The 25,321-nt window shown below is 32.8% G+C and overlaps 5 protein-coding genes across 6 annotated transcripts; all 5 read right to left on the minus strand.

Annotated features, from left to right (window-relative positions):
* Nucleotides 1-527: 527 nt before the first annotated feature.
* Nucleotides 528-3,432, minus strand: LOC126674730 (cation/calcium exchanger 5). The gene is made up of 2 exons (XM_050369220.1): nucleotides 2,561-3,432; nucleotides 528-1,354 (listed from the first exon to the last, which is right to left on the minus strand). Exons 1-2 carry the CDS (start codon nucleotides 3,368-3,370, stop codon nucleotides 590-592), a joined length of 1,575 nt encoding a protein of 524 aa, XP_050225177.1. The 5' UTR covers nucleotides 3,371-3,432; the 3' UTR covers nucleotides 528-589.
* A 1,245-nt stretch (nucleotides 3,433-4,677) lies between these two features.
* On the minus strand, nucleotides 4,678-10,725 carry LOC126673536 (uncharacterized). The gene is made up of 13 exons (XM_050367716.2): nucleotides 10,622-10,725; nucleotides 10,035-10,384; nucleotides 9,802-9,952; nucleotides 9,138-9,466; nucleotides 8,914-9,064; nucleotides 8,043-8,383; nucleotides 7,818-7,968; nucleotides 7,025-7,359; nucleotides 6,841-6,952; nucleotides 6,250-6,575; nucleotides 6,039-6,174; nucleotides 5,499-5,836; nucleotides 4,678-5,412 (listed from the first exon to the last, which is right to left on the minus strand). The coding sequence occupies exons 2-13, from the start codon at nucleotides 10,374-10,376 to the stop codon at nucleotides 4,867-4,869; spliced, it is 3,258 nt and encodes a 1,085-aa protein (XP_050223673.1). The 5' UTR covers nucleotides 10,377-10,384; nucleotides 10,622-10,725; the 3' UTR covers nucleotides 4,678-4,866.
* A 1,761-nt stretch (nucleotides 10,726-12,486) lies between these two features.
* Nucleotides 12,487-15,360, minus strand: LOC126670977 (signal peptidase complex subunit 3B). The gene is made up of 6 exons (XM_050364652.2): nucleotides 15,037-15,360; nucleotides 14,903-14,950; nucleotides 13,650-13,712; nucleotides 13,226-13,279; nucleotides 12,920-13,006; nucleotides 12,487-12,798 (listed from the first exon to the last, which is right to left on the minus strand). The coding sequence occupies exons 1-6, from the start codon at nucleotides 15,160-15,162 to the stop codon at nucleotides 12,673-12,675; spliced, it is 504 nt and encodes a 167-aa protein (XP_050220609.1). The 5' UTR covers nucleotides 15,163-15,360; the 3' UTR covers nucleotides 12,487-12,672.
* A 735-nt stretch (nucleotides 15,361-16,095) lies between these two features.
* Nucleotides 16,096-18,092, minus strand: LOC126674282 (gamma conglutin 1-like). Its single transcript, XM_050368709.2, has 2 exons — nucleotides 17,032-18,092; nucleotides 16,096-16,787 (listed from the first exon to the last, which is right to left on the minus strand). The coding sequence occupies exons 1-2, from the start codon at nucleotides 17,705-17,707 to the stop codon at nucleotides 16,195-16,197; spliced, it is 1,269 nt and encodes a 422-aa protein (XP_050224666.1). The 5' UTR covers nucleotides 17,708-18,092; the 3' UTR covers nucleotides 16,096-16,194.
* Nucleotides 18,093-18,724: 632 nt separating this feature from the next.
* Nucleotides 18,725-21,204, minus strand: LOC126673377 (heavy metal-associated isoprenylated plant protein 34-like). 2 transcript variants are annotated; one of them, XM_050367502.2, is made up of 3 exons: nucleotides 20,862-21,204; nucleotides 20,647-20,728; nucleotides 18,725-20,348 (listed from the first exon to the last, which is right to left on the minus strand). In XM_050367502.2, the coding sequence occupies exons 1-3, from the start codon at nucleotides 20,889-20,891 to the stop codon at nucleotides 18,910-18,912; spliced, it is 1,551 nt and encodes a 516-aa protein (XP_050223459.1). In that variant the 5' UTR covers nucleotides 20,892-21,204; the 3' UTR covers nucleotides 18,725-18,909. The 2 variants fall into 2 exon arrangements, with proteins under 2 accessions (XP_050223459.1, XP_050223458.1); XM_050367501.2 differs by having other exon boundaries at nucleotides 20,647-20,731.
* Nucleotides 21,205-25,321: the final 4,117 nt, after the last annotated feature.

The following is a 25,321-nucleotide window of genomic DNA, read 5'->3' on the forward strand; positions in this document are numbered from 1 at the left end:
CACGACCTAACAGAATATTGCTTAGCATTTCTACTTCATTAGTATTTTAAAAAAAATTAATACTATAACTTTTTCATTAAAAAAATTAGTTCTACATTTTTATCTAATAATATGTTTGTTTTTTATTTGTCTTAAAATATGTTAATTTTTATAAAACTTTATTTTTTTATGAACAGTATGTTAATTCATAATTTTTAATTCAATTTGTCTTCAAAATATTCATTTTGATATTAATATGAATAAAATATGAAAACTTAATTTTAAAGCCTTTTGAGTTTATAAAAATGTATAATATCCAATATCTAATAGTAATAGCAAATTTTATTTTTTTAGGATAGAGAAAATAGATATAGTTATGTAAATTAACCATAAATATATTCACAAACAAAGAATATTAATTGAAGAACATTGAAACCTGAGATACAAAGGATATCAATTGAAGAACATTGAAACAAATACAAATTATATTTTCCAGATTACAGATTAAAAATTCCATAATCTGATTTCAATGAGTATTATATAACATATGGATCTAAAGACTTGCTGTCAATCAGTATAAATGTTTCAAAATAATAACCGGAAAAATGACTTATTTAGAGAACTTTGCAATTACTAAGCTGACTAATGTAAAACAGACATAAAGAGCAACAAGGCAAAATCCCCAAAATCTTGGAACTCTAAATCTACACCAAGTGATCACTAACAGAGATCCCATGAGGCTCAAAAACAAGAACACAAAAGCAATTACAATTCCCATATGAAAATGGAGTTCATAAGCTTTAGGATAAACCTCAGCTGTTTGCATCACCAGAGCCATTCCCAGTCCGACAAGCATGTTAAACATCGGTCCAGCAAAGCACCCGGCCATCGCCATTGCCGGCTGCCCTGCTTTCGCAACTGCCACATCGGCTACAAGATCGCCCACGGAATTTCCCCATGCAAGTACTGTAAGGCCGAGTAATGACGGAGGCACTTCAAGTAGCAGTCCAATTGCTTCCAGGCAGTTCAATAGCTCTCCGGCAATTATTGATATCCAAAAGACGCTCATTACAAATGCTACGAGCACTACAGGAATTTGCTCCGTCTTTGGGGGTTCTTTTTCCAGTATGAAGTGAACAAGTGCCAGAGAGGAGCTTGCGAGAAGTACTATGAACCATAGCGGCAAATGGGTGTTTGGAAGAAGGAATACTATGGGATGATCCAATGCCATGAGTGAGTTGCAAGCATATAGGAGCGCGAGAGGGCAAAGCATAATGTTGGCGGATATGTACAGCCTGTTCCATTCTGAAGGTGCAGTTTGAGGAATTGTGAGTTTTAACATAAGCGAAACTGGGAGCTCCCATACTTTAGAAATCTGAAACAAATAAAAAAGGATTAGAAAGAAATTACCCGTTCTTTACTCCTTAAGATATAAAAGAGCTAGACGAAAGTTAAAACGAAAGCTCCACTTGCCAACAGCCTTGATACAAGAATATATACATATATACCAGAATACGGCTCAACAAAAACATAATGGAAATTAGTGCAGGGCGCTTCTGAATAAAAGCTAGTGAAGTAAAATAAAATTTCCCATTAGGCAGCATAATGGAACTAAAACACTGTTTTATGTTACGTTGGATCTCAAAACTATAAAACAGACTTCCAAAGAGAAAATTGTACAAAAATGCATTTATATGTGCTACAGAGCCAGCCACATTAGTCTTTTAATTATCACTTTCACGGCATCCTATTGAGTTTCTAAGATAGAATGAGCCTTTTTATTGCCACATGACAATAAAGAATGTGCTAGCAGAAGTTTCAGACCCTACATCAGGAAATCCTGGACCGACATTCCCATGAGCAATACGAACAAATCATTCAGACACCTTAACAAGCAATTATAAAAGAAATCACAATCTTTTAAATGCAAAGCACACTCAGTTCTTTACTAATACTTGCAAAAGCCAAGAGGCATATCAGCTTCACATTCTAATACCTGCCAAAACAGATCAAGGCCACTCTCAACAAAAGAAAGTAGCAATCTAATACCCTAATACCACGTGGCTGCCATATTAGACATCTTTGAATTCTAAACACAATTTCCAGTCTACATCAACAATTCAGTATGCATTTCCAATAGAGTAAGGTGTTTGCGCGCAAATGCGTCTTTTAAACAAAAAAACAGAGAAGAAAGTTCTTTCTTGGACTATCACAGGTTTTGGCTATACTAGGCACAACCTAACACCCATTCATGAGAACAGGGGTCTGATATTACACTAATTAACACAAAACAGTTAATCAACCTTAGCATTAACCACACAACTTGGTACTGAGAAAAGACAACACAAACAATACAATAATTATCTAGAACATCTCAACTTCAAGCAAGGCTACGTTGCGCGGAAACATAAGTGCTGAAACAGAAAATGACAATTTTTACTAACAATTGTCGCAAATATAAAGTTTGAGTTTCATAAGTATTTTCTGAAATTGAATGGAAGCAGCGGAAAACTTTCCAAGCAACAAGGAAGCAAGGTAATGAAATTGATCTAGCTTTACATTCCAAGAAACACAGAATTACCTTTCCATAAGCTCTTTCAAACAATCCAAAAGTCTGCTTCTCATCCTTCAAACTACCCATCATTGCTTCTTCTGCTCCACCTTTCTCAAAATCCACATCTTTTTTACGAATACTAACACTTCTCAAATCAGTCCAAAACACAAACCCAACAAAGAAAACATAATACCCAACAAATCCAACAGCTTGCCAAAAAGTGATCTCCCCACTCAAATACACATAAAACAAAAACAAACCCCCCAGCAGATAAAACCCAACATCCCTAACAAATGAAGAAGGATCCAAATTAAACGGAGCTGCATATATAGCAACAAACCCAACAACAAAAGCCGACACAAACGTACCCGCCGACAGTATAGCGCCGAACCCAGTTCTATACTGACCCGACCGGACCGCCGCGAGCGACGCAAAAACATCCGGGGCCCCATTACCGAGAGCCAAGAGGGTCACACCGCCCATGCTCGGCGAGAGATTCAAGTGACTACTGAGCTTTGTAGTGACGACGGAGAAATGGGTCTGGGCCGTTTTAATGAGAACAAAGAATTGGAGAAGAATAAATGAAGAAAGACAGAGAATTGAGATGAAAAAATTTGAATTGAAGATGCAAAAATGGAGATGAAGATAGTTAATGAGGCCATTGGAAGTGGGCAGTGAAGAGCAAGAAAATTGAAGGGTTTGATTTAGGGTTTGTGAGAGGAGAGATCTATGGTGGATTTGAGGTGATGGGGAAGTGTAAAGATTGGATTTTGAGAAGATTAAAATGGTGAAAAGGGTTAGTGAAAGTGCTGTAATGGAGTTCAAAATTGATGCCATGCCATTTCACAGGAGATGATTGGGTCTATTTTAATTGTTAAAATTGGATTCTAGTATTTTATTTAAAAGGCCTAATGTCTTAAAAAACCCCGACCTTTTAGCCCCTTTTCAATCATACCCTGACGTTGAAAATTTGTCAATTTTACCCTATTTTGCATTTTTGTGTTTCAATTGTACCCTGAAAAATTAAATTAACGTCTTTTGCGTTTGGAAATTTGTTTAAAACATTCTCCATGTCTAGCATATATTAATTGTATATTTTTAAAATTTATTTAAATTTAGTTAAATTAATTAAGAATTTAAATTAGTGTTAATTTGATTATGGTTTTTAGTTAGTTTTTAAAAATAAATGACTTATTTGTACTTTTTTGAATAAAAAAGAATTTAATTTCATATTTAGACTTAATTAATTGAATGATTTCATCATTTAAGTAAAAAAATTAACAAAAATTAAAATATTAGGGTACAATTGAAAACGGAAAATTAAAAAATAGGTAAAATTGACAAATTTTCAACGTCGGGGTGGAATTGAAAAACATTTTAAAGGTGAAGGTTTTTTGAGTGATTAGGCCTATTTAAAAAGTTGCGATCTTTTTTAGTCATCTTAAATTTTTTATACCGATTTATGTCGTCTTCGTGAATTGGTTGTTTATTATAGTTATACTAGACGCGTTTATCAAACGCAAAACACCGACTAAAATAGACAGAAAACTTGAAGTACAGCAGCAGCGGAACTGGTGGTTAATAAAAATTATGTGAATCGCTTATAGGTTTAAATTTCTATTATTGTTTCGTATTCTATCGTAGATCGATTATAGGTTTTAGTTGTTTTCGTTTCTGTAATTTCGATCTATGATGTACTTTAACGTTCGGATGTAATCGGTTAATTCTATCAATAATATCTATCGTTTGGCAAAAAAAATTGTTTAAATGTTTGAGGATCGAACTTGATGCGGCTCAATTCGATTATGTATAAAATTAGATATAATATAAGAATAAAAATATTATTATCAAATTATATAATTATAGAGGGTAAAAACATAAATAACTAAAATTTGATTAGATTTGTGAATTTACCGAGCCGAGTATTTTAAACTTGAGCTCAACTCGATAATTGATTCGAGTAGTTCGAACTCAAACTCAATCAGACTTTCAGCATTTTTCGAGTCTTTTCCAAATAACTCGTGAATTACCTCGACTCGGTGACACCCCTACATAAAATCACAATTTGAACACAAGAGTTCTCTAAACTTATGCTTTAAAATCAATCAAACTCACACTTAGTAGTTTTAATCGATTAAAAATAATACTCTCTAAATTTAATTCCATTAACTCCAAATTGTACAACACAAAGCTTTCAAAATAAGTCAATGACCCCATTTTTGTAGGGTTAATTGACGTAAATCATAGAGTATTGGTTATGAGATAAACTGCATTTGCATTGACAATTGGCCTATTTAAATATGTTTTTAAAACTGTACATTGATAATATATTTTCAGTCTATATAAACAGGCAGATGCTGTCTGTGGAGCTTTCTGTAAAGCCATTTCCTCCTTCCATTTACATCCATACCCACAAACACCGTGGCCTTCTTTTCATCCTCGAGTAGCTGACAGGCTTCCAAGAACAGCTCGTCGTCCATGTCTGGTATCGTTTGGAGCGCATTCACGATAACTTCGATCGACATGTGTTCTTTTTTCTCCTTAGTTTTCTTCACCATTTTGATCATCCGCGGCTTGTGATAGAGTACTTCTGGATACTCCGTCGTCTGCCTTTGAACTTTCGTGGGAGCTACCGAGGTTGATGAAGTGGTGGGCTTACGTTTCTTTCGATGATCTGATATTTCAAATTCTCCAGTTTGGTATTCTTTATCTCCGAAAATGCTGTCCAGCCCCATGTCCTGTGTATGGTTATCTGTCACCATTTTCACACTCGAATTTCTTGAACTTCTGATAGGCGCTGCTTCATTGCCAAAAATCACAGAAAGATCGATGTAACTACATACAATTCTATCCCTGTACTTGATTGCACCTGGATTTTCCTGCATAAAAATTTAATTACAAGCAGTGCTACTAAAAAGATGCTCAATTTCCAATAAAAATTTGTTGCTGCGCTATAGAAATTCACCTCCAAATAAAATTTCCAATCATCATCATTAGCAATCACTCTTTGCTCAATTCTATCCCAAGCAAAGCCTTTCTGCATCAGAAGATCTGTAATGTTGTTGTACTCTTCCATCAAGCTTGAATACCAGCTTTCAACATCTTCTTTATCACATAGAAGACCAAATTTATTATTGAACGAGGCAACTATCCAAGCCCACGCTTGTTCGTTGAATGTCGGACCAATCTTATTCCCTTTAAACACCTGTTCTAAGAGGAGTTCAATAAAATACACTTCCATTGATTTTGTCCAAGTTGTTTGTGGAGGATCATCATCAAACAAGGATTGGCCCTCATCATCGGCTGCAAAGCCAAAGAAAAAATAGAATCAGAGTGCAATTTTATGCTTATGTGAGCAAATTTTCAAATAGGTGTGTCAGATTATTCGTAGCATCAACATTGGAGAAGCTATATTTGTAATTAAATCACATTACATGCACTCTATACAAGGCCTCAAGCAGAAATACTGATATTGTAAAAAGAGTCGGAAGGGAAGACAGGCAACCTAGATGGTCATCATCAGCAACTATTGAGTGACCGGAATCAGGTATTCCGTCACTTCTTGAATCTCCGAAAATCAAAAACAGATCATTATAATTTGGAAGAGCTCTATTATAATATGCCCGGGAATCTGGATATTCCTGCAGTAAGCAAATGTACATTAATAAGGGCCAAAAGATGTTCATTTGTCAGATTATTAACTTAAGAAAATGCACCTTGACGTAAGAGTTCCAGAGATCAGCATTAGCAATTATCATCTGTTTACGTTCATCCCAAGCAAATCCTTTCTGACCAAGTAAGTTATTCATATCAATGAATCGCTTCCTTAAATTCATAAACCGATTCTTGAAGACATCTTTGTCATGCTGAGACCCAAATTCAGCATTCAACTTTTCAACCATATTGCTCCATGCTTGCCTGCTAAATCTTAGATTCACCATACTTCCTTGACGAACATGCTTTAGCATTAGATCAATGAAAAATCGATCCATTGGTGGAGTCCAATCAGTGCTCCAGAACTGGCTATTATGATGCTCGGTTCCTTAAACAAATTCCACAATAAAGCAAAATCAGCAGAGTATTAGCCAAGTAATGACCAATCACAGCAGTTTGATGCATGAACATATGTATTTCATCACGCATGTCAGATGTGCAACACTCACTTAACAGGGAAAACAACTCATAAGAAAATCTCAAAAACATGTAGCCAAATAATTAAGAAACTGGAGAAAAGCAACAACATTGAGACGGCGCAAACTCTGACAAGATCAACCAAAATAAAATTCAAGCACCATGACATACAATACCTGGATCAAATTGATTCCCTCCATTATCAGAATTTGAATTTCCATAAATCAAGCACAAGTCATTGTAATTTGGCATGCGCTCGCCTCTGTATAATCTGACATCTGGATTTTCCTACACTAGAGCAGACATTAGCCATTGTAATTGGAACCAACGCATATAAAATCAATAAACAAGAGAAAGCACCTTAATATAGGTATCCCAAACATTATCATGTGCTGTGACCAGCTGCTGGGTTTCATCCCAAGAAAATCCTCTCTGACCAAGCAGATTTTTCATATCAATGAACAAGTTCCTTGAACTTTCATAATAACTCTTTAAAAAGTCCTTGTCAAGTTTTAATTCGAACTTTTCCTTGAATAACAAAGTGGTATCTATCCAAGCTTGATCATCCGAACTACAGTCAGTTTTTTTCCCTCTAGCCACTTGTTCTAACATAAGGTCGATAAAATAGCGGTCCATCATAGGTGTCCACTCAGTCAGTGAACAATCGCCATTTGCATGGCATTGGTCATTGTCTCCTGCAAAAACACAAGAATTCTACAATTACTCCCAGTAGAATTTGCAATCAGATAGGAACATAATAATTTACATAACCCCTTTTTCCCACTTAAGATCCCAGAACAATAGCTAAGCCTACGAGAAAAAAAATTGTAATTATCCAGATTCTAGACCGAAGCAAAACCTGTGGTTCAGATTGAGTTCGCCTGAAATTGTAAAATGAAAAGCAAAGTAAAACATAGCAACATTCCAAAATAGAAGGGGAATGGAAATGGATAACAAGTAATTTGTGGTTTCTGCAAGAACCCGCAAAATGTTAGCTATTTAAAAATTAAGTGCAGAGGAAGAAGGGAGAGAGATAACGCATTCAAGCTTGTTATAGGAGGTGTATGCAACTTTTCACCCTCTTTCTCAGACTTGATCTTGAGATTTTAAATTAACATATCCAAAACTTCATGATGTAAAACGATAAACTCACCCGTAGTAAAAGCTGAGCAGGCACCGTCAAGATCTGCATCATGAGCGCTAAGACTGTATCTTTCTTTGGAATTTTCTTCACCAAATATGACACATAGCTTGTGATAGCTTGGCACAGACTTGTTTCTATATAAACTAGCATCAGGATGAACCTGTTTTTATGAAATGTTAGTGATGGAATAACAATGAATATATACAAAATAAAAGAAAATTTATGTGAACTCGCCTTGATAATTGAATCCCATATATGATCTTCAGCTGTTATCATCTCTCGATTTTCATCCCAAGAAAACCCATTCTGCTCAAGGAGAAAATTAATGCCATTGTATTGACTTCTTAAATGTTTGTACTGATTCTTGAGAAATACTTTATCATGATGGGACCCAAACCTATCAGAGAACAACCTGATCATTTCATTCCAGGCCTCCATTGTCAATTCCTGACCAATTTTATTCCCTCGGAGAGCCTGGTCTTGCAGCAAATCAATGAGATAGCGATCCATCGATGGTGTCCAGGATGATCCAAAACCATTACTTTGAGGATAGGAATAACTATTCCTCCCTTCAGCTGCATGAGTGATAACCCACTTATACTGATTCAAATAATATAAGAAGGCTTCCGACAAAATGAATGAGACAAGGCATGCTAATTATGGACACTGATGGATTTAAGTTAGTTCAATAATTTAAGGTGGCATTTTTATGGAAAATTATACAACACAACTGTTGGGCCATGTCATTCATACAGCAAACCAATCATGAGTTAGTGGAATATTTAATGACAAAAAAATGAGTAATGATTAAAAGATTCCTATCGCAAATGCTCATTGGCTTGTTGTAAATATGACATGGTGCAACGGTTGTGTGGGATAAACTCTCCATTTTTATCCCAAACACAGATTACCAACATAAAACAAAGGCATTTTAAAAGAACGAATGGGTCGTAACTGTGTTAGGTCAAAGACACTGTGATGCGGGAACCAGACCTAAAATTTACTTCAAGCAAAAGATATCAAATCTTAAACAGATTTTAGCTGAGTGGCTTCAAAAACTAAAGTTCATCAAATACAACTTGCCAAAATAAAAAATCAAACTCACCAGTCCTGATTTGCATATCTCCATTTTCCAAGTTCTTATTGTGGCGTACATGATCCTGATGATCATATATGACTTGCTTCCCATAAATTGAGCTCAAATCCTGATAGTTCAATAAGGTCTTCCCCCGGTATGGATTTGCATCTGGATGTGCCTACATCCCACAATAGTAAGTATGAAGTACGATGTAAAACTATAACTTAGAATCCCATAAAGTTACATATTACCTTGATACACTTTTCCCAAACCTCATCATCAGCCAATATTAATTGTTGTCTTTCATCCCAAGAAAATCCTCTTCTCTCAAGTAGGCTTGTCATATCACTATAATACTTGTACAGCTTCTTATAGCGTCGCTTTAATAAACTGACACTGTATAAATAACCAAAATTTTCATTGAACAAAGTCACCATATGTTTCCATGCTTGCTTGGAGAATGTCATATCCTTTTTATTGCGCTTTTTAAGTTGATCCAACATAAGCTCAATAAAATACCGATCCATCGCTGGTGTCCAATCTTTTTTGTCATGCTCAGTACTTGTTGGAAGAAGACTACCTATTCCAACAGCGTTTATTTAGAAACAAAGCGGAAATTATTATTTGTTTCAGAAAGAAAATGAAGCTTAGCGTAGTGGATAAACTTTCTGAACTATTACAAACAAATATGACTAGTCTCTGAAATGTATTCTATTCATTTACTATTCCTCTGTTAGTGATGACATACTAACATAGCAAGAGAACAAGGCTCGGAATATGTAGGAAGCAGTTAAAATGGTATGTCTAGCCACGTTTTAAGCAACTTTTAACATATGACTCATGCTAATGACTGACTATCAGTCAACCGAAAATCTATAGTATTAAAGAGAGGAGACAACTAAAACTAAATCATACCAATATTAAGCCCTTGAATGTCATCATCTACGTCTACATCATGACTTGACCGGCTATATCTCCCATCTGCCATCGTATACGCATATATCAAGCACAAGTCATTGAAGTTCATCAACGACTTCCTTCTGTAGCATTGTGAATCAGGATTTGTCTGCATAAGCATTCTCTATCAGTAAAAACCATACACATCCAGTCCAGAAACTGAGAAAAAACAACAAAAACACGAAAATAACCTTGATAAATGCATCCCAAACATGATCATCTGCAACGACAATTTTCCGGGTATCATCCCAAGAAAATCCAGTCTGTTCAAGAAGAACCTTGACCTCATTGTATTGCTTCCATAAACTAGAGTAATGACTTTTCAGGACATCCCTATCATATTTACTCCCGAATTTCGCATTGAACAAATTCAACATATCAGTCCAAGCTTGTTTGTTAAATGTATGCCCCATTCTATTCCCTCTATGCATCTGATCTAACATAAGATCGATAAAATAACGTTCCATCGACGGCGTCCAATTCGTCCTCATTCTTTCACTCCCTGGAGGGAGAGGGACTTGATGGGTGCTCATTTTTTTTACTACAATCATCAAAAAGTTCAAAACTTTTAGCTCAAATTCATAGTTTTTTTTTTATCTGGGTAAATTACTACTAATTCAGCTATAGTTTTAGTAATACAAACAAAAAAAAAGATTAGAATGTTAATAAAACTAACCCAAAAATAAATCATTACTACTGAACAAAAGAATAATGATAATACATTAAAAGAACAAATCAAACCCAGAAGATGAAACGGTTCAAAGTTGAGATATTTTACCTGAAAAATAATTTTTTTTTTTCAATTCCAATGATCATAAGATGATTGAGAAATATGGCAATGGAAAATTTTTGCTTTCAATTTTATTTTCTTTTCAGCTATTTCATGAGGAGAGGTCGTGATTGGATGCTTGTTTTAACGTATTCTAGGATGGTATAAGATTGGCCTTACAATGATCGAGGTTTTCTAATATACTCCAATAAATCAAACTTGCTCAATTTTTATAATTTAACTCATAAAACTTTAAAATAAAATATATTTTTATTTTCTTATTTCAGAATATCTGAAAAATAGATAAATAATATATGTATTTTAGATTAGTATAGAAAATTAAATACAAATATTTGTATATTTGTTTTTTGAGCCTCCTAAAAATACTGAATAGACGTAATTGTTAAATTTCGGAGTCAGAACTTAATTTATATGTATCTGTTTCAAAAAAATATAAGTAACAAAATGACCCTTTGTTTATTTATTTTTTCAATTTATAAATCACATTTATATATGTAATTTCATTTGTTAAATTGTCTACTCATTTAATGATGTGTTTTAAAATTATTGACTCAATCAAGAAGACATAGTGAACTAAGTCTATCTAAAAAAAATTTGTTAAAAAATATTTAGGACAACTTAAAAGAAAACAAATTAAAATAATAAATGGAGTAATAGTAAATGAAAAACAATATGTGGCTTTTCTTTTATTTTTAATTTCTTTTTGCTAAATAAAAATTAAAATCAATTCATTGACCTAAAAAAAAAAATCAGATGAAAAAAGAAAACAGAATGAACACTGAAATTCCTAAGAATTGGATCAAAACATACTAGTTCAAGAAATTATGCAGAAAAGATGTTGGAATTCATGTGCATAATGCAAGATTATGCTAGCAATAAAAACTATTAAATCTATCTTATCTATATCATCAGTTTTTTCTAGCTGGCAAGTCTGTGGAGAGGTTATCCATATCAAGCACATTTGACAAATCTTGGAGGATGTTTTCAAGGAAACTCTCGTCGATTTCTGATACTAAAGCTGCTAATTCTGATGCATCAGGTACCGGACCTGGATCACACAATCCTACGTTCTTTGTTATCGCATTTTCTTGAACATCAGCGTCGACAATTTCCTTTGCGTTCTTTAGGAGAACTTCTTCTTGATCACTTCCAACAATGGCTAATTTCTTGAACTCCTTTAGCCATTCGTCATCATCGACATTGAGAGCGTTCTTGAAATTCTTTAAGCAATCTTGATGATCACTTACAATAAGATTCTTTAACTTTATTTCTTGATAATCGCGGACTTTCTTTATGGTTGCTTCTTCTTGGTCATTACCATTGATATCTAATTTCTTTAACTTGTTTAGCCATTCTTCATCGTCACCATCAACAATTTCATTTAACTTGTTATCTTCCCATTTCTTGAAATTAGTTTGACATTCTTTGATGATTGTCATCAGCGCGATCTTCTTCATTGGAAGGTTTCTTTAAATGTTCAAGAATGCTTCGTCTCTTTTCTTTGCGGTGGCTCCTCATTTTCTTCATTTTGATGTCGGGTTTCGTTTAAAGGAATAATGGTCGAGTTTTCCATGGTTAATCCTCACGAATGTGGCTTCGTATCTTGATGGATGAATCAGAAATAGAGAAAAAGGAAGAATGAAAAGGACTGGTTTAAATGAGACTATTTATAAGTGGGCACCCAGTAATTGGCTGTGATTATGCAAAAACTGTTGCACACATTGGGTCATTTAAATGCCTTTTAAATTAACTAAAAATGGCCACTACGCCCTTTTAAGCTCCTCGGAGATGAATGTCAGCCAATGGACAAGAAGCGTATAGCAAACTTGAAAAGACACAATTAGATCGAGAAATTAAAAATAGCCCTTAATAAAGGTACCGTTAAAAGAGAGACAGAACGGTAAAAAGAAAAGTATTCAGTATTCCAAACTTTAGTCACTTTGCCAAAAAAAATTGTTTATCTAGTTTTTCAATCCGCCTGAAATTTAACATTATCGCTCAAGTTACAGCTACGAAGTACACCAAAAACACTAAGTCCTTCATCTGTATTCTTGAGGTAAGCGGTATCCAGACATACTTAGCTTGTCAGCAAACATTTTGCCGGTCTTGGGCATGACATGCCAGTGCAAAGTCAAGTTGAATTCCTTGCCACGAAGATTGCTTCCCTGCACATTATGTGATAATGTTTAGGTATTAGATACCATAGCAAGAAAAATCCAAATTTAGCAAACATCTATGTATATACTGACAAGTGACAACTGAAGTATATTTCATATAGAAGCATACCTGGTCAATAAAACGATACTTGTTTGCAGTCTGAATCCAAAATTTTGCCTGCTCTTTGGCCGGTATAATAGCATCCCAAAGTGAAATCTAATACAAAATGCAAATAAAACCTCAAGCAACGGGCATAATTCTCTACAGAATGCACCAGCAATTAGAAAACTAGTGAAATGAAATGACCTTACTTCAAGATACTAATATGTATATGTGTAATCGTAGCAAGTTACAGCTGGTTATATAAGATAAATATGCATACATATGCACATAAATGAAGCAGAAGAAACTACTTATTACTGAGCTTAGAGGTACCTGATTCAAGGCGTTCTTTGAGGTTGGATACTCTGCAGCTAAAAATACAAAAACCTGCAATAGATGGTACTTGGTAGTGAGATTGCTATACATGCTTGAGAAAGATCTTAGTTATCAATGTATAATTTGAAAATAGCCTTCTAGAATAACTAATACGAAATTCCAAAAATCAATACAGCATTACTATCAAAATAGGCAGCTTATACAATATTACTATCGTCACAGGCAGCTTCATTTACATATGTGACCAAAAATCTCTCGATCAATGAGATAGCAAGTCATCTTACAAGTAATCATAATTATTAAATGACATAATTGCAACAAAAGCAAAGAGGTGATCACCCAGACAGCCTGCCAATGGCTTTGCTGATTTGAAATGACTAAATTTCATTAAGAGAACTGTAAAGTGTTATAAATAGCATACCTGCTTTGTGTTCCATGTAAACAGTGACTGTAAATCAGCTGTTATGTTCATCGTGAGGCTAACCTACATTAAGTGAAAGACAACTTGGTCAATATTATATCAATAGCTAGCATATATGCAGTCTGGTACAAGATGCTGAATAATGATTGATAGCACTATCTCAAAATTGAACTTAAGGTAGCTAATCACTGAAAAAGCTTTCTCAGAACAAGAAACTAGATCATTTTGTGTAAATATTATTTGTAATACTATTCACTTCTATTTCTCAATCAACATTTATTCACATAGTGGAAGCTCACATGAGTTGGAAACTTGAAATATCCCAACAAAATATCTTGGTTGTTTGATGTCATACAACCAAAGAAGTCTTTACTGATTTAAAATCAATACCAAAATCAAACAATGACCATGGACTCAATTCTGTCCTCCAACGACATCCATGAATTGGTTATTCTGAATAGATTATCATATAAAAAATGGGGAATTCTTTTTATCAATTCTCTATCGACCTCCAACTATTTATCTTCCTTCTTGTTATTGGTATCAAGAACTACCAAAGTTATGTACTCAATGGCTGCTAATGAAGAATGTGGTCTTAAACAGCGCAGTAAGTGGGAAATCAAGGGCTCTTGAATGTCTCAGCTTTTTACTAAACCAAGAATCTTACAAGTTACTGAGTGCTCAAACCAGAAAGTAAACTTTTGAGAAACAGCAAAATATCAGAGAAATCAAGTACTCGAAAGCAAGATTCAAAAGGTCAGCCCTTTGAAGGACAAAACAAAGAATCAACTTCCAAACACAAATGAGCATTTAACTGGTACAGACCTTAAGCAAATAGCCTCAGAAAAAACCGAAACATGTAAATGAGAACACACCAAAATGCAGCCAGAAACATTCGGGCAGGTAATTTCAAGGAAAAGGCATATAATCTAGAAGATAGGATAGAGAAGGAAATTTAACAAAGAGAGCACATAAATTCACCTTTCATATGAAGAAAGCACCATAACAATTTTATATGCTCAAAATGAAACTCTAATTAATCTTCTCTACATTGCACTAATCAAATCAGCAGATAATGTAAATTCATTTCATAGCATATCAACAAAATTTGCACACAGCAATTCATCTGATCTGTTGTATGCGAAGTTGTCAACAACAAACCAACAATTAATTAAGCAATAACCCTAAATCTGCATAGAATTAACGTAATTAAGTGAAAGTAGCTCCCTAATCAAAAAAATTAAAATAATCACCTCATCATTTCCATGCGGCTGCTTCTGGAACCAATTGATATTTAAAATCTACAATTAACAAAATTAACAAAACAGCAGTTAGGGTTTCAAAATTGCAGCAAATTCTCCATCAGAAGAAAAATAAAAAAACGGACCTGGATTTGGGCAGAAGGAGTGGGAGTGTTAAGATTGTCGGAGAGAGAGGCCATGGCGCACATCATCGCAAGGATGGTGACGGCGAACGTAAGCAGAGCATTGGCTCTGTAACCAAAGGAATGCATGATTCTAGCTTCTACGGTGTCGTTTCTTTATCAAATTTTCGATTAGGACAGTAGTTTCTTGCTACTGTTTCAGGGAAGATCAGTGAATAATAAGTGGTGCCGGAGTTGGCGTATAGTCGTCACCGTTCTTTGTTAAGTGCGGTGGTTTCTTCGTCTGAGAAGAATACTGACGGTTTTTTTATGATCTATGGTTGCTCATTTTTCATTGGTCGGTACACGTCTTTCTTGTGGGCCCATTTTGCTGATTTGGCTACCTTTTCACTCAACATATACTATTATTTCTTTAATTTTTTTAGTATTATTTCTTTAAACATCTACTATTATATACAAGATAAATAAAAATAAAAAAAAAATAGTAAAATCATATTAAAAATATTATTTTAAAAAAATTCATAAAAGAATAAGATTTTTTTAAATGGTATTATTTTAAATTTTAATTTTATAAGATAAACAGTTGTTCATCACATGGTCTATATCGATTTTTTCATAAAATTGAATTGTCTTCTTTAGTAATTTTACATTCATAAGTGTTGTATTAAGATAATAATTAATCCATATATTACAAATTTTATTCTATTTAATTAACAAATACTTGTTCATCGCTCCATATTAAGACTATGTATAGAATGTATATAGTATATGATTTTTTTTATACAATAAAAGTATATAAAATTTGTGATGTATATTAAAACATTCTGTATGCATCTAATATATTATTTAGATGACGTACATAAAAATTATATAATTTTTGTATAAATAAAAAATACAATATCCCAGCTTAAATTTTCATATTTTAATATATTTTTCTATTATCATAACAAACTTATAGTTATTTTTTCCTTTAAAACACATATTCTTAAAATCTAAAATAGTGACATTATTTACATCCTAGAAATGCAAAAATTGATTAATATATGTTAAAAAAAACCTTTTATTCCATTCACATATAACATTAACAAGCTAACATTACATACTTATACAACACCAATTTTACAAAACCATACATTGATTTAATTTCCCTCTCCCATTATTCTATGAAGTTGTAGTGAAATTAAAATTTGCACAATTAGTCCTTTGAAACAACAAAGAAGAACTAAACCCAAGTCTTGACCTACCTAAATCAAACTGAACCAAATTATCCTCTAACTGATGAGCCCCAATGACAATTGAAGCTCTAGGGTGCAACCCTCCATCAACAAACCCTAAACATAGCACCCCATGTCTAGCCTCGACCATAGAATTCGCTCCGAAAATGGTCCACACCGTGCCTTTTTTACCGAACACGAGGTCCACGGTAGGCGCACCAGGCCCGACTCGGGTGCTTGTAAATTTGTTTTTCTCGTAGCATACGCTGAATGGTGCCACTGGCTGTATTTGGGGCATTGGTGAGAGTTGCTTGGTGAAAAAGTTGGTGAAAGATTTGTAAATTGAGTGTTCAAGAACTGTGTATGGTCTTGTTGTACTTATTATTGTTCCACCGGTCCATTTTTCATTTATGTTTAATAAAGATGTGTTTAGTGGAACATTTTTTTGATTAATTCTGATTGATGTCACTTTTATGTAGTACTCTCCCCATGGGCTGATGATGAGTGGTGTATAGCCCACTCTACTTGAAATATCAATACCTGTAGTGGGAAATTTAAAAAATAAATAAATTATTAGTTCATAAAAATATAAAATAATATATATATATATATAAGTGATTGAACCCGTGTTTGAACCGATTTGACCGGTTGAATCGTGAATTGGCGGCCACGATAATTTCAAAAATAATTCAGTTTTTAAAATATTAATATTGTATACGAAAAATAAATTTATAAAATAGACAATTGACTATAATACGTTCTATGTAGGTCGGTCCGTGAATACCTGGACGCATATAGAAAGGACCCGAACCGAAGAAAACAAAACCAGAAGAAGAACCGAGGCACAAAGCAAAGCTTGGTTTGAACCCAAAATGGGAAGCAAATTGATTTGGTAAAGAAATAGGACCATGTCCTAATCCAGCCATGCCTTGAACATAATTTGGTATCCCCCTTTGTAACAGCCTAGCTGGTGCACAAACAAACAAGAATTGGTTCATAACCACCATAGGACCAGGGTTAGACCCTTTAGTGGACTGAACCGAAACCATATCCCAAGCTAGCTCACCCATGGCACTTTGGTGAGTCACTGGGTTAACCGACATGAGCCCACATGTGTTATTATGGCACCCTGGTCTAGCCTTAGAGGGGCATTTATGACAATATTGAGCGTTAGCTTTAGAACATAGTGTAGAGTGGCATTTTGGTGCATTATATGTTGATGACACATAATTCTTTTCACAATTGACCCACATGAAATTTTGATTAAGATCAATTGCAAAGTAAATTGGGATTAGTGGGGTTCTTTTGGTAATTCTGGCTACATGAAGATTTGTAGCAGAATCTTTATGGACTGTTAACATGAGATTGCTTGGGTTTGAAGGTATTTGAGAGTTTGAGAAATGAGTAAAAGAAATGATAATAAGGAAAATTATGAGGAGGAAATTAAGAGATGAAGCCATTGTTGGAATTGTGTAAGAAAAGTTGGTGATGATAATGAGATATATAAATGAGTATTATTTAGGGTTGATTTTGGAAATATGTATATTTTGGGGGTTACAAATGAGAAATTTGGCAGGATTAAGGTTTTAGATGAGGATGAGTATGAGAAAATGAAGAAGACAACAGAAACTGAGTTGGGAAGTGTAATCTGTGAACTGTAAACAAACACTTGTCTGCTAAAATTAGGAAGAGCTTCATTTTTCATGCACTGTTTTGTAGTGAGTTTTGCTTGATTTCAGGCCTATATGCCTGATTTCTCAGAAGAACAGAGCCGGTCAAGGTATAGAACATTGTAGTTCACGACTTATTCGGAATTGACTCAAAAGATACTCGAGCTCAATTCAGTGAATTCAGGTAAATCGCGAATCATTCGAGAAATGCTCAAAATTGACCCGATATTAAGTGAGTTGAGTTCGAGTTTAAACTACTCGTGCTAACAACCGAGTCAAATTCGAGTATCAAAATATTTGACTCGATAGACTCGCAACCCTAATAGCATTTCAATTAACTTGTGAGTTTTAAATTTTAGAGTCAAATTGAGCTCGAATTTGACAGTATCTTCGCTGGATTAGAACACCAAGTACAATTATAGGAACCATGATCTGCAGGTGTCATTTACTATGATAAGATTATCATTAAGTAGTTGATTAAGTACTTGTACAGCCAACGTGCTGCACTGGCAATGAAAATGACCCAACTTGAATTATTTTTTGAGCAATCACTTATCAGATCATGAACAAACAGTGGTTGAAATGTGATAATTACTCATCAAATTGAGAGAACTATTCATATTTGTCCATACCATAAAGTGAACACACCACATGAAAAATGCAATTATTATAAGAAAGCAGAAAAAATAAAACTCTATAACATCAATCACATTCAAGAGAGCCTCTTTGCTTTTCAAATGGTGCAACTTATTTTTGCTAAAGAATTCAAACGTTCATATTGGCACAAATCAAAAGGTGGAGCCAAACTTACCTAAAATTTGAAATTGTTAGGACTATTTGCCAAATTGCTTTTACATTAAAAGTTGCAAACACAAAAGTTGTCTGTAATTGCTAAGCAAAGAAATAATTACTAGGATCAAACAAAGGTGTTTGAGCAAAAATTACTACTACCTAGTACAATAAAAGCTCATATAACCAATAAATACTAATTCTCACATTATACTGCAACTTTCTGTGTTTTCATCGCTGAAAACATGCGTGTAAGGATCGGACATCGGATGAGACGGCATCGGAGGCGGCGGCATGTAGTTAACGGCTGGATACGGCCGCGCATACATCATCGGTTGAAACATATCGTTCCCGTTTTGCCTTTGCTGATTCATCATCATTGCCATGTATTGTTGCTGCTGCAGCTGCTGTTGGTTGAAAGGATTGCCGCCTCCCATTCCCGGATAATGTCCGCCCCCGCCGTTCATCCCTGCTGCTGCGGCAGGCATTCCTTGCACTGAAGGGAAATTACCCATTGGCCGCATCGGACCCATCGGACCCATCTTGGCCATGTTTTTGGCACCACCATTACCATTGCCATTGCCACCATTAACTTCAAGTTCATGGTAGGTTGGTTTGATTTTATTAGAATCATGGACCCCATCATTTTTGGCTCCACCTTTCTTGGGTCCCTTGCTACTGTTGTTGTGATTATTGTTTCCAGCTGAGCTATGATCATTATTGCTACTCTTTTTCTCAGTACTATTCTCTTCTCTTCCATTTTTACTCTTTCTACCAAAACTCAAGAATGCAGCAACTCCACTTTTGCTTTTACTGCCATCTTTACTTTTACTTTTATCTTTGCCATCTTTTTTTTCACTTCCTCCTTTGCTATGACCATTCTTCCCATCACCACCTCCACCTTTTTTATCCCCCTTACCATTCTTACTATCATTATTGCCACCTTTGCCCTTCATCATCACAGGTATCTCAAAATCACCACCGCCGCCGCCTTTCTTGCCTCCTCCTCCGCCGCCGCCGCCGCCCTTTTTATCACTAAACATAGGACCGTTCATCATACCATGAGTTCCATGTAGTCCTTGGACATTATTCATCATAGGCATCATCTTGTTAGGCATATGATGACCCTGACCCTGAGGTCCATGACCATGACCATGGCCATGCCCACCACCATGTGCAAAACCATGTCCATGACCAAACTCCTCGTCATCTTCATCATCAAACTCATCATCGAACTCATCGTCAAACTCATCATCATCCAAATCGTCATCACTTGCATCAATATAATCATCCTGCGTGTTAAATTTGACAGATTTCTGATCTTTATGCGGCATCTTCATATCTTTAGACCCTTTAAATTGCTGCTGCATCATTTGGGGTTGCACTTGTTGGCCACCTTTACCACCCTTCTGAGATTTATTATCTTTACCGCCGCCTCCCCCTCCTTTACCGTGATCAAGTTGCATATTCTTGAACTGTTGAATATTGTTCATGTTCTGAAAATTATTGAAACCCTTTGGAGCTCCCCATAGCTCAGCATGCTTCCCAGATTTCTCAAGCTTATTTATAAGTTTTGCTGGGTCAACATTTCCTGTGACAGTCACCTTCCCTTGCTCTGCATTTATTTGAGCATTATACACCCCTGCCCAAAAACAATACCAACTCACCCATTAGGGAAAAGATTCAAAATTTACCTCCACAACAATCTGAAAAGCTACTAAATTCATGAAAAAATTTAACATGAGCATCTTAGTTCATCAATTATTCTTTCAAGAATTGTCACTAGACAGCTAATTAACCAAAACAAATAAGTAAATAATGCTCTTTAAGCCACTAAATCTAATCAAAATTCTAAAAAGGAGGTCTAAAGGGTTTACTAATCAATTAGAACAAATTAAAACTCAAATTAAGAATATAAATTAGGTGGTTAGGGAGCATACCATCAATCTTTTGCAGAAGTTTCTTGATTTTGGTTTTACATCCATCACAGTGACACTGTATATTCACTTTAAGAACACAAGTCTGCTGTCAAAACAAACCCAACAAAACAAAGCCATTAACCAAAAATTTAAAAGGGTCCTAATTAATTATAAACTAAAACATGAAACACAAGAATTAAAGCAAAACAAAAAACAAGATTAAAGGGAATTATTACCTGCATCTTCATCATCTCTTGTTTACTCATGTTTGAACAATTACAGACAAAACAAAAGCTAAAGCTAACAAATTTGTTGCTTCAAAACTGAGAGAAGAATGAAAAAATAGAATGTGTAAAAGTACAAGGTTTTGAAGAAAGAAAAAGATAGATAAACTAAAGGCGGTGAGTTATGTGGATTCAAGACTTAAACTTTTATATTTATGAGATTTCTTGGTCTACTTCTGGTTCTGGGTTACTATTTTAAATTTTAATACTAACTTTTTTTTGTTTTTGAGAGGAAAAAAAAAGTGGGTCGGTTGCACAAGGAGCAAGGTATCATAATGAATGAGGTTTAAGGACTTATTGTAGCAGCTGGAGGTGTCTTTATATTAGCATGTTTAAATGTTTTACTACATCGGGTCCAATTATTTGGATACATATATTACTATTTACCAGTCATATTTTCTTTAACGGTGCTAAAGTGATATGGGACATATGCCCAAACAATTTTGAACTTTTTTATTTTTTTATAACTAAAAAATATAGCGTTTGTAAAATAATTTAACGATTTATTATTCTGTGTTTATAACGTTTGAACTATACTTTTACTAAAACGTTTGATCAAGAAGGATACCTTGAACTTTTTAAATATAAAAAATACTCCCTCCGTCCCGTTTAAGAAGTCTCATATTCTATTTTGGCATGTCCCATTTAAAAAGTCTTATTACTATTTTTAGAATATTTTTCTATTGAATACCCTATTTTACCCTTATTTTAGTTCTCTTAAAAGAGTTCTATGAAAAATTTCACTATCATTAATAGGGGCAAAATATGAAAAAACATGAAAAGACAAGAATAATTAATGTTTTCTTAATCTGTGTGTAAAGTCAAATGGAACTTCTAAAGTGGGACGGAGGGAGTATATATTTAGCCATTTAGGGTGAACTAATAATCCCTACATTCATAAAAGGTAAGCTATTTGATTTACTTGCACATTAAAAATTTAACTTTAGTTAAAATTTTAATACTTGTTGCTTTTTTAAATTTTAAATATATGTTTTCTAAAAAAATTCAAAATATCAATATTATGTACTGTTCAAGGAATTTAAGATACAACAGTTAAATCTAACTATTCATTTATGCTAGAACAAATTTAAGAAAACTTTCATTTTTATTTTGATCTTTTGTGCTTTTTTTTAACTTTTTTTTCCTCATTTTAATAAATTAAATTAGATTTTTTTATAAATATCTAAAATAAGTAATTGCATGAACAATAAACTAATAAGAATATTCTATTAATTTTTGTAAGTATTAATCATTCCCTTTATTTGATTGCCTTATTTCAAACATATAACTAAAAATAGAAAAAGTAATATTTTTATTAAATACTCCTAATTATTTATTCAAAAGTTGTACTTATTACCTTTCCCGCATATTTTATTAATTATTTATACAAAATGGCTTATAAGTATAACTTATTTCTAATAATTAGAAATTATCAAAAGCATTAGCCATTGTTGTTATTAAAGGCAATAAACAATGTAATTTAGTTAACTAATTATACTAATTTAATTAAGAATATTGTAAATATTTATCTAACTAAAAATAGAAATAAATCTATAATTTCGAACACTTAAATAAAAACAGATCTTTTTTTTGTTAACAGAGAGACTGAAATCTTTTAGAGAATTATTTCTTTCTTTATTTATTTCTATATATTTACTGACTTAAATAAATCTTTAAATCAGTATACGCTTTAAAAAGATGATTGAACAAAATTGAAAATTATTTTAATACAAATTATAATTTTTAATTGATATAATTCTATTTTTACTAAAAAAAATGATTACCTTTAAATTGACATATGATTTAATTATATAATCCATACACTTTATTTGTAATCTTTATAAATCAATCTCCAAAAATAAAAGGTGGGTTGATGATCGAAAAGAAATGTGGGAACCGTGGGATATTGATTAGAGATTATTTGGTGGAGCTGGCCAAACATCATTTAACACATGGATTCACACTTCACATTCCCAGTTTTCGGGTGGCCACAAAGCAAAGTTATGATATTTCAAACAATTAGACAAATTGATTTTGTGTTCTATTTTTATATTTTTGTTTTCTTTTTCAAAATTATTAAAGATTTTTTTCGTTAACTCCATTTCAAAGTTTATTTTATCACTCGAGCTTACTTAACTATTCCCAACTCAGTTAAAAAAATCCTTTAGAGATGATTTATTTTGTTGTAACACGCTCAATTAGCATGACTAGAATCGAAATTCTTATAGTCGATCTTTTCTTAATGAAATTGCTCCCTCTATCCCATTTTAAAAATCTCATTTGAATTTATACACAGATTAAAAAAATATTAATTATTTTTATCTTTTTTTATTTTTTCATATTTTGCTCTATATTAATGATAGTGGAATTTTCCACAGAACTCTTTTAAGATAACTAAAAGAAAGGTAAAATTGGATATTTAATGGAAAAACATTCCAAAAATAATAATGGGACTTTTTAAATGGGACATTCTAAAATGGAATGAGAGACTTCTTAAATAGGACGGAGGGAGTATATCTTTCGGAAAAAAAATTGTTGTTCAAATTTTGTATAAAGAAAAGAATAAAGTTAGATTTGTAATTTTAAATAAATACTATAATTTTAAAATATACTTTTTTATCTTATTAAAATTATTTACTTTTTTATTATCATACAATTTAAAAATAATATAATTAATATTTTAAATTAACATAAATTATTGTAGATTTTTCTGTTATATCTTAGTTTAACATAATTAATTATTCTATTTTCTTACATACCCAATAAGTAGTTATAAATATTAGCTTATTAATAAATTCGCGATAGAATTAATATATACAAAATAATTTTGAAAATAGTCATCTATTTGAAATAGACAAAAAATTAAGACTAAAACAATAAACTACATTATTAGGATAGAAAAAGTATAATCCAGTCTATTTATCTCTTCAATTTAGGTGCGGAAAATATTAGAATGTGATGTACGAGTGAAATTAAGGTGACTTGAAATTTTTAGATGGTATAAATTAGAGCTCTGAATGAAACGAATTAAAATGTTTATTTAATAAGTAATTTGTTTTAAAAAATTATTTAATATACTATTTTAGGTTTAAGGGATAAAATGAATTTTGTTGTATTTAAAATTGTAGTTGAAACCAGTTTTTGTTAAATAAAAACATTATTTTAGTAAAACATGATAAAAATTGCTTTCAATTGGGCATCCTTATGACCAAAGTTATCTTTTTTTTTTCTTAAATATAAACACCACCCACTATTCTTTATTAGGAAAAGGAAAAGCAATTGTTACATTTTCTTTCTTTTATAACAAAAAAGTTGAGGCTACATTAGACTATCTAGACCTTGAACAAGAAGTTCAAGCTGTAGCATTAAATTGCCAACTGTTGTTTAAAGCCTTTTTTTAGTGGCTAAATTACTTAATTAGCTCAATCATTAATGGAAGATTATAGAAATTTGTGACATATGAAAATGACTACAACTTGAGCACTAATCTATTAGTACTAGTATCACTACTTTAGTGCCAAGGGCTATAATATTGTTGAATAAAAGGAAAAGTTAAAAAATAGCAATACAAATATATTCTTGCATCAAATATTAAACAAATAGTAGAGTGAGGTTCTAAATTTAGAGTTATAGTGGAGAGAATATTTAGCTTATCCTTATAGGTTTGAATTACATAATATATCAATTTTTAAATTAAAATGAATTAAAAAAATTTGTTTAATTGATTTTTCACCTCAGTTTACTCCAGAATTTAACTAAAATCTTTTATATCAAAAATCAAATTAAACTAAAATATTTTAAATGAATTGAACTAAATTTATAAAGATTCAGTTTTTGCACTTCATACTAATCATATTTAGCAGATAGTGATTAGAGATATGTAAATATTAATCTAAAAAATTTAGTTCGGTTCAGTTAGATATTATAAAAAAGTTAGTTTTGGTTTGATATTGAACATAATAAAGTTTAGTTAAAAGGTTTTGTTTTATGAAATATTTTTTTTTTAATTCAGTTTGATTTTTGAATAGAATGCACACCTATAGTATTATGATCCAAGAAAGTTATGCCAAAAAGACAAAATGACCCTTCATGTACAAAGTACTAACAACTAGAACCAAACCCATATGGTCAATTCCAATAAGATAGTCTCAAAAGAAAGGGTGACCCATTTGTCATTTCAAAAACTAATCCATCCTGTACTCAAATAAAGACAAATATTAGAGTTAAGAAATGAAAAACAAATAGAAAAAGTGGTTGAACAATGATTTTCTCTAAATACGGACCCTTCTTTACAAAACCAAAATTATTGTTTTTTCTTCTTAAAAGCCTAAACCTTGCAAGAAATACTGTCCTTGCATATTTCCTTTTATGTCTCCCTTTAGCATGTTAAGTAAAAAAGAAAAGAAAAAACA

This window comes from Mercurialis annua, linkage group LG3 (assembly GCF_937616625.2).
Source record: "Mercurialis annua linkage group LG3, ddMerAnnu1.2, whole genome shotgun sequence".
Classification (NCBI taxonomy): Eukaryota; Viridiplantae; Streptophyta; class Magnoliopsida; order Malpighiales; family Euphorbiaceae; genus Mercurialis; species Mercurialis annua.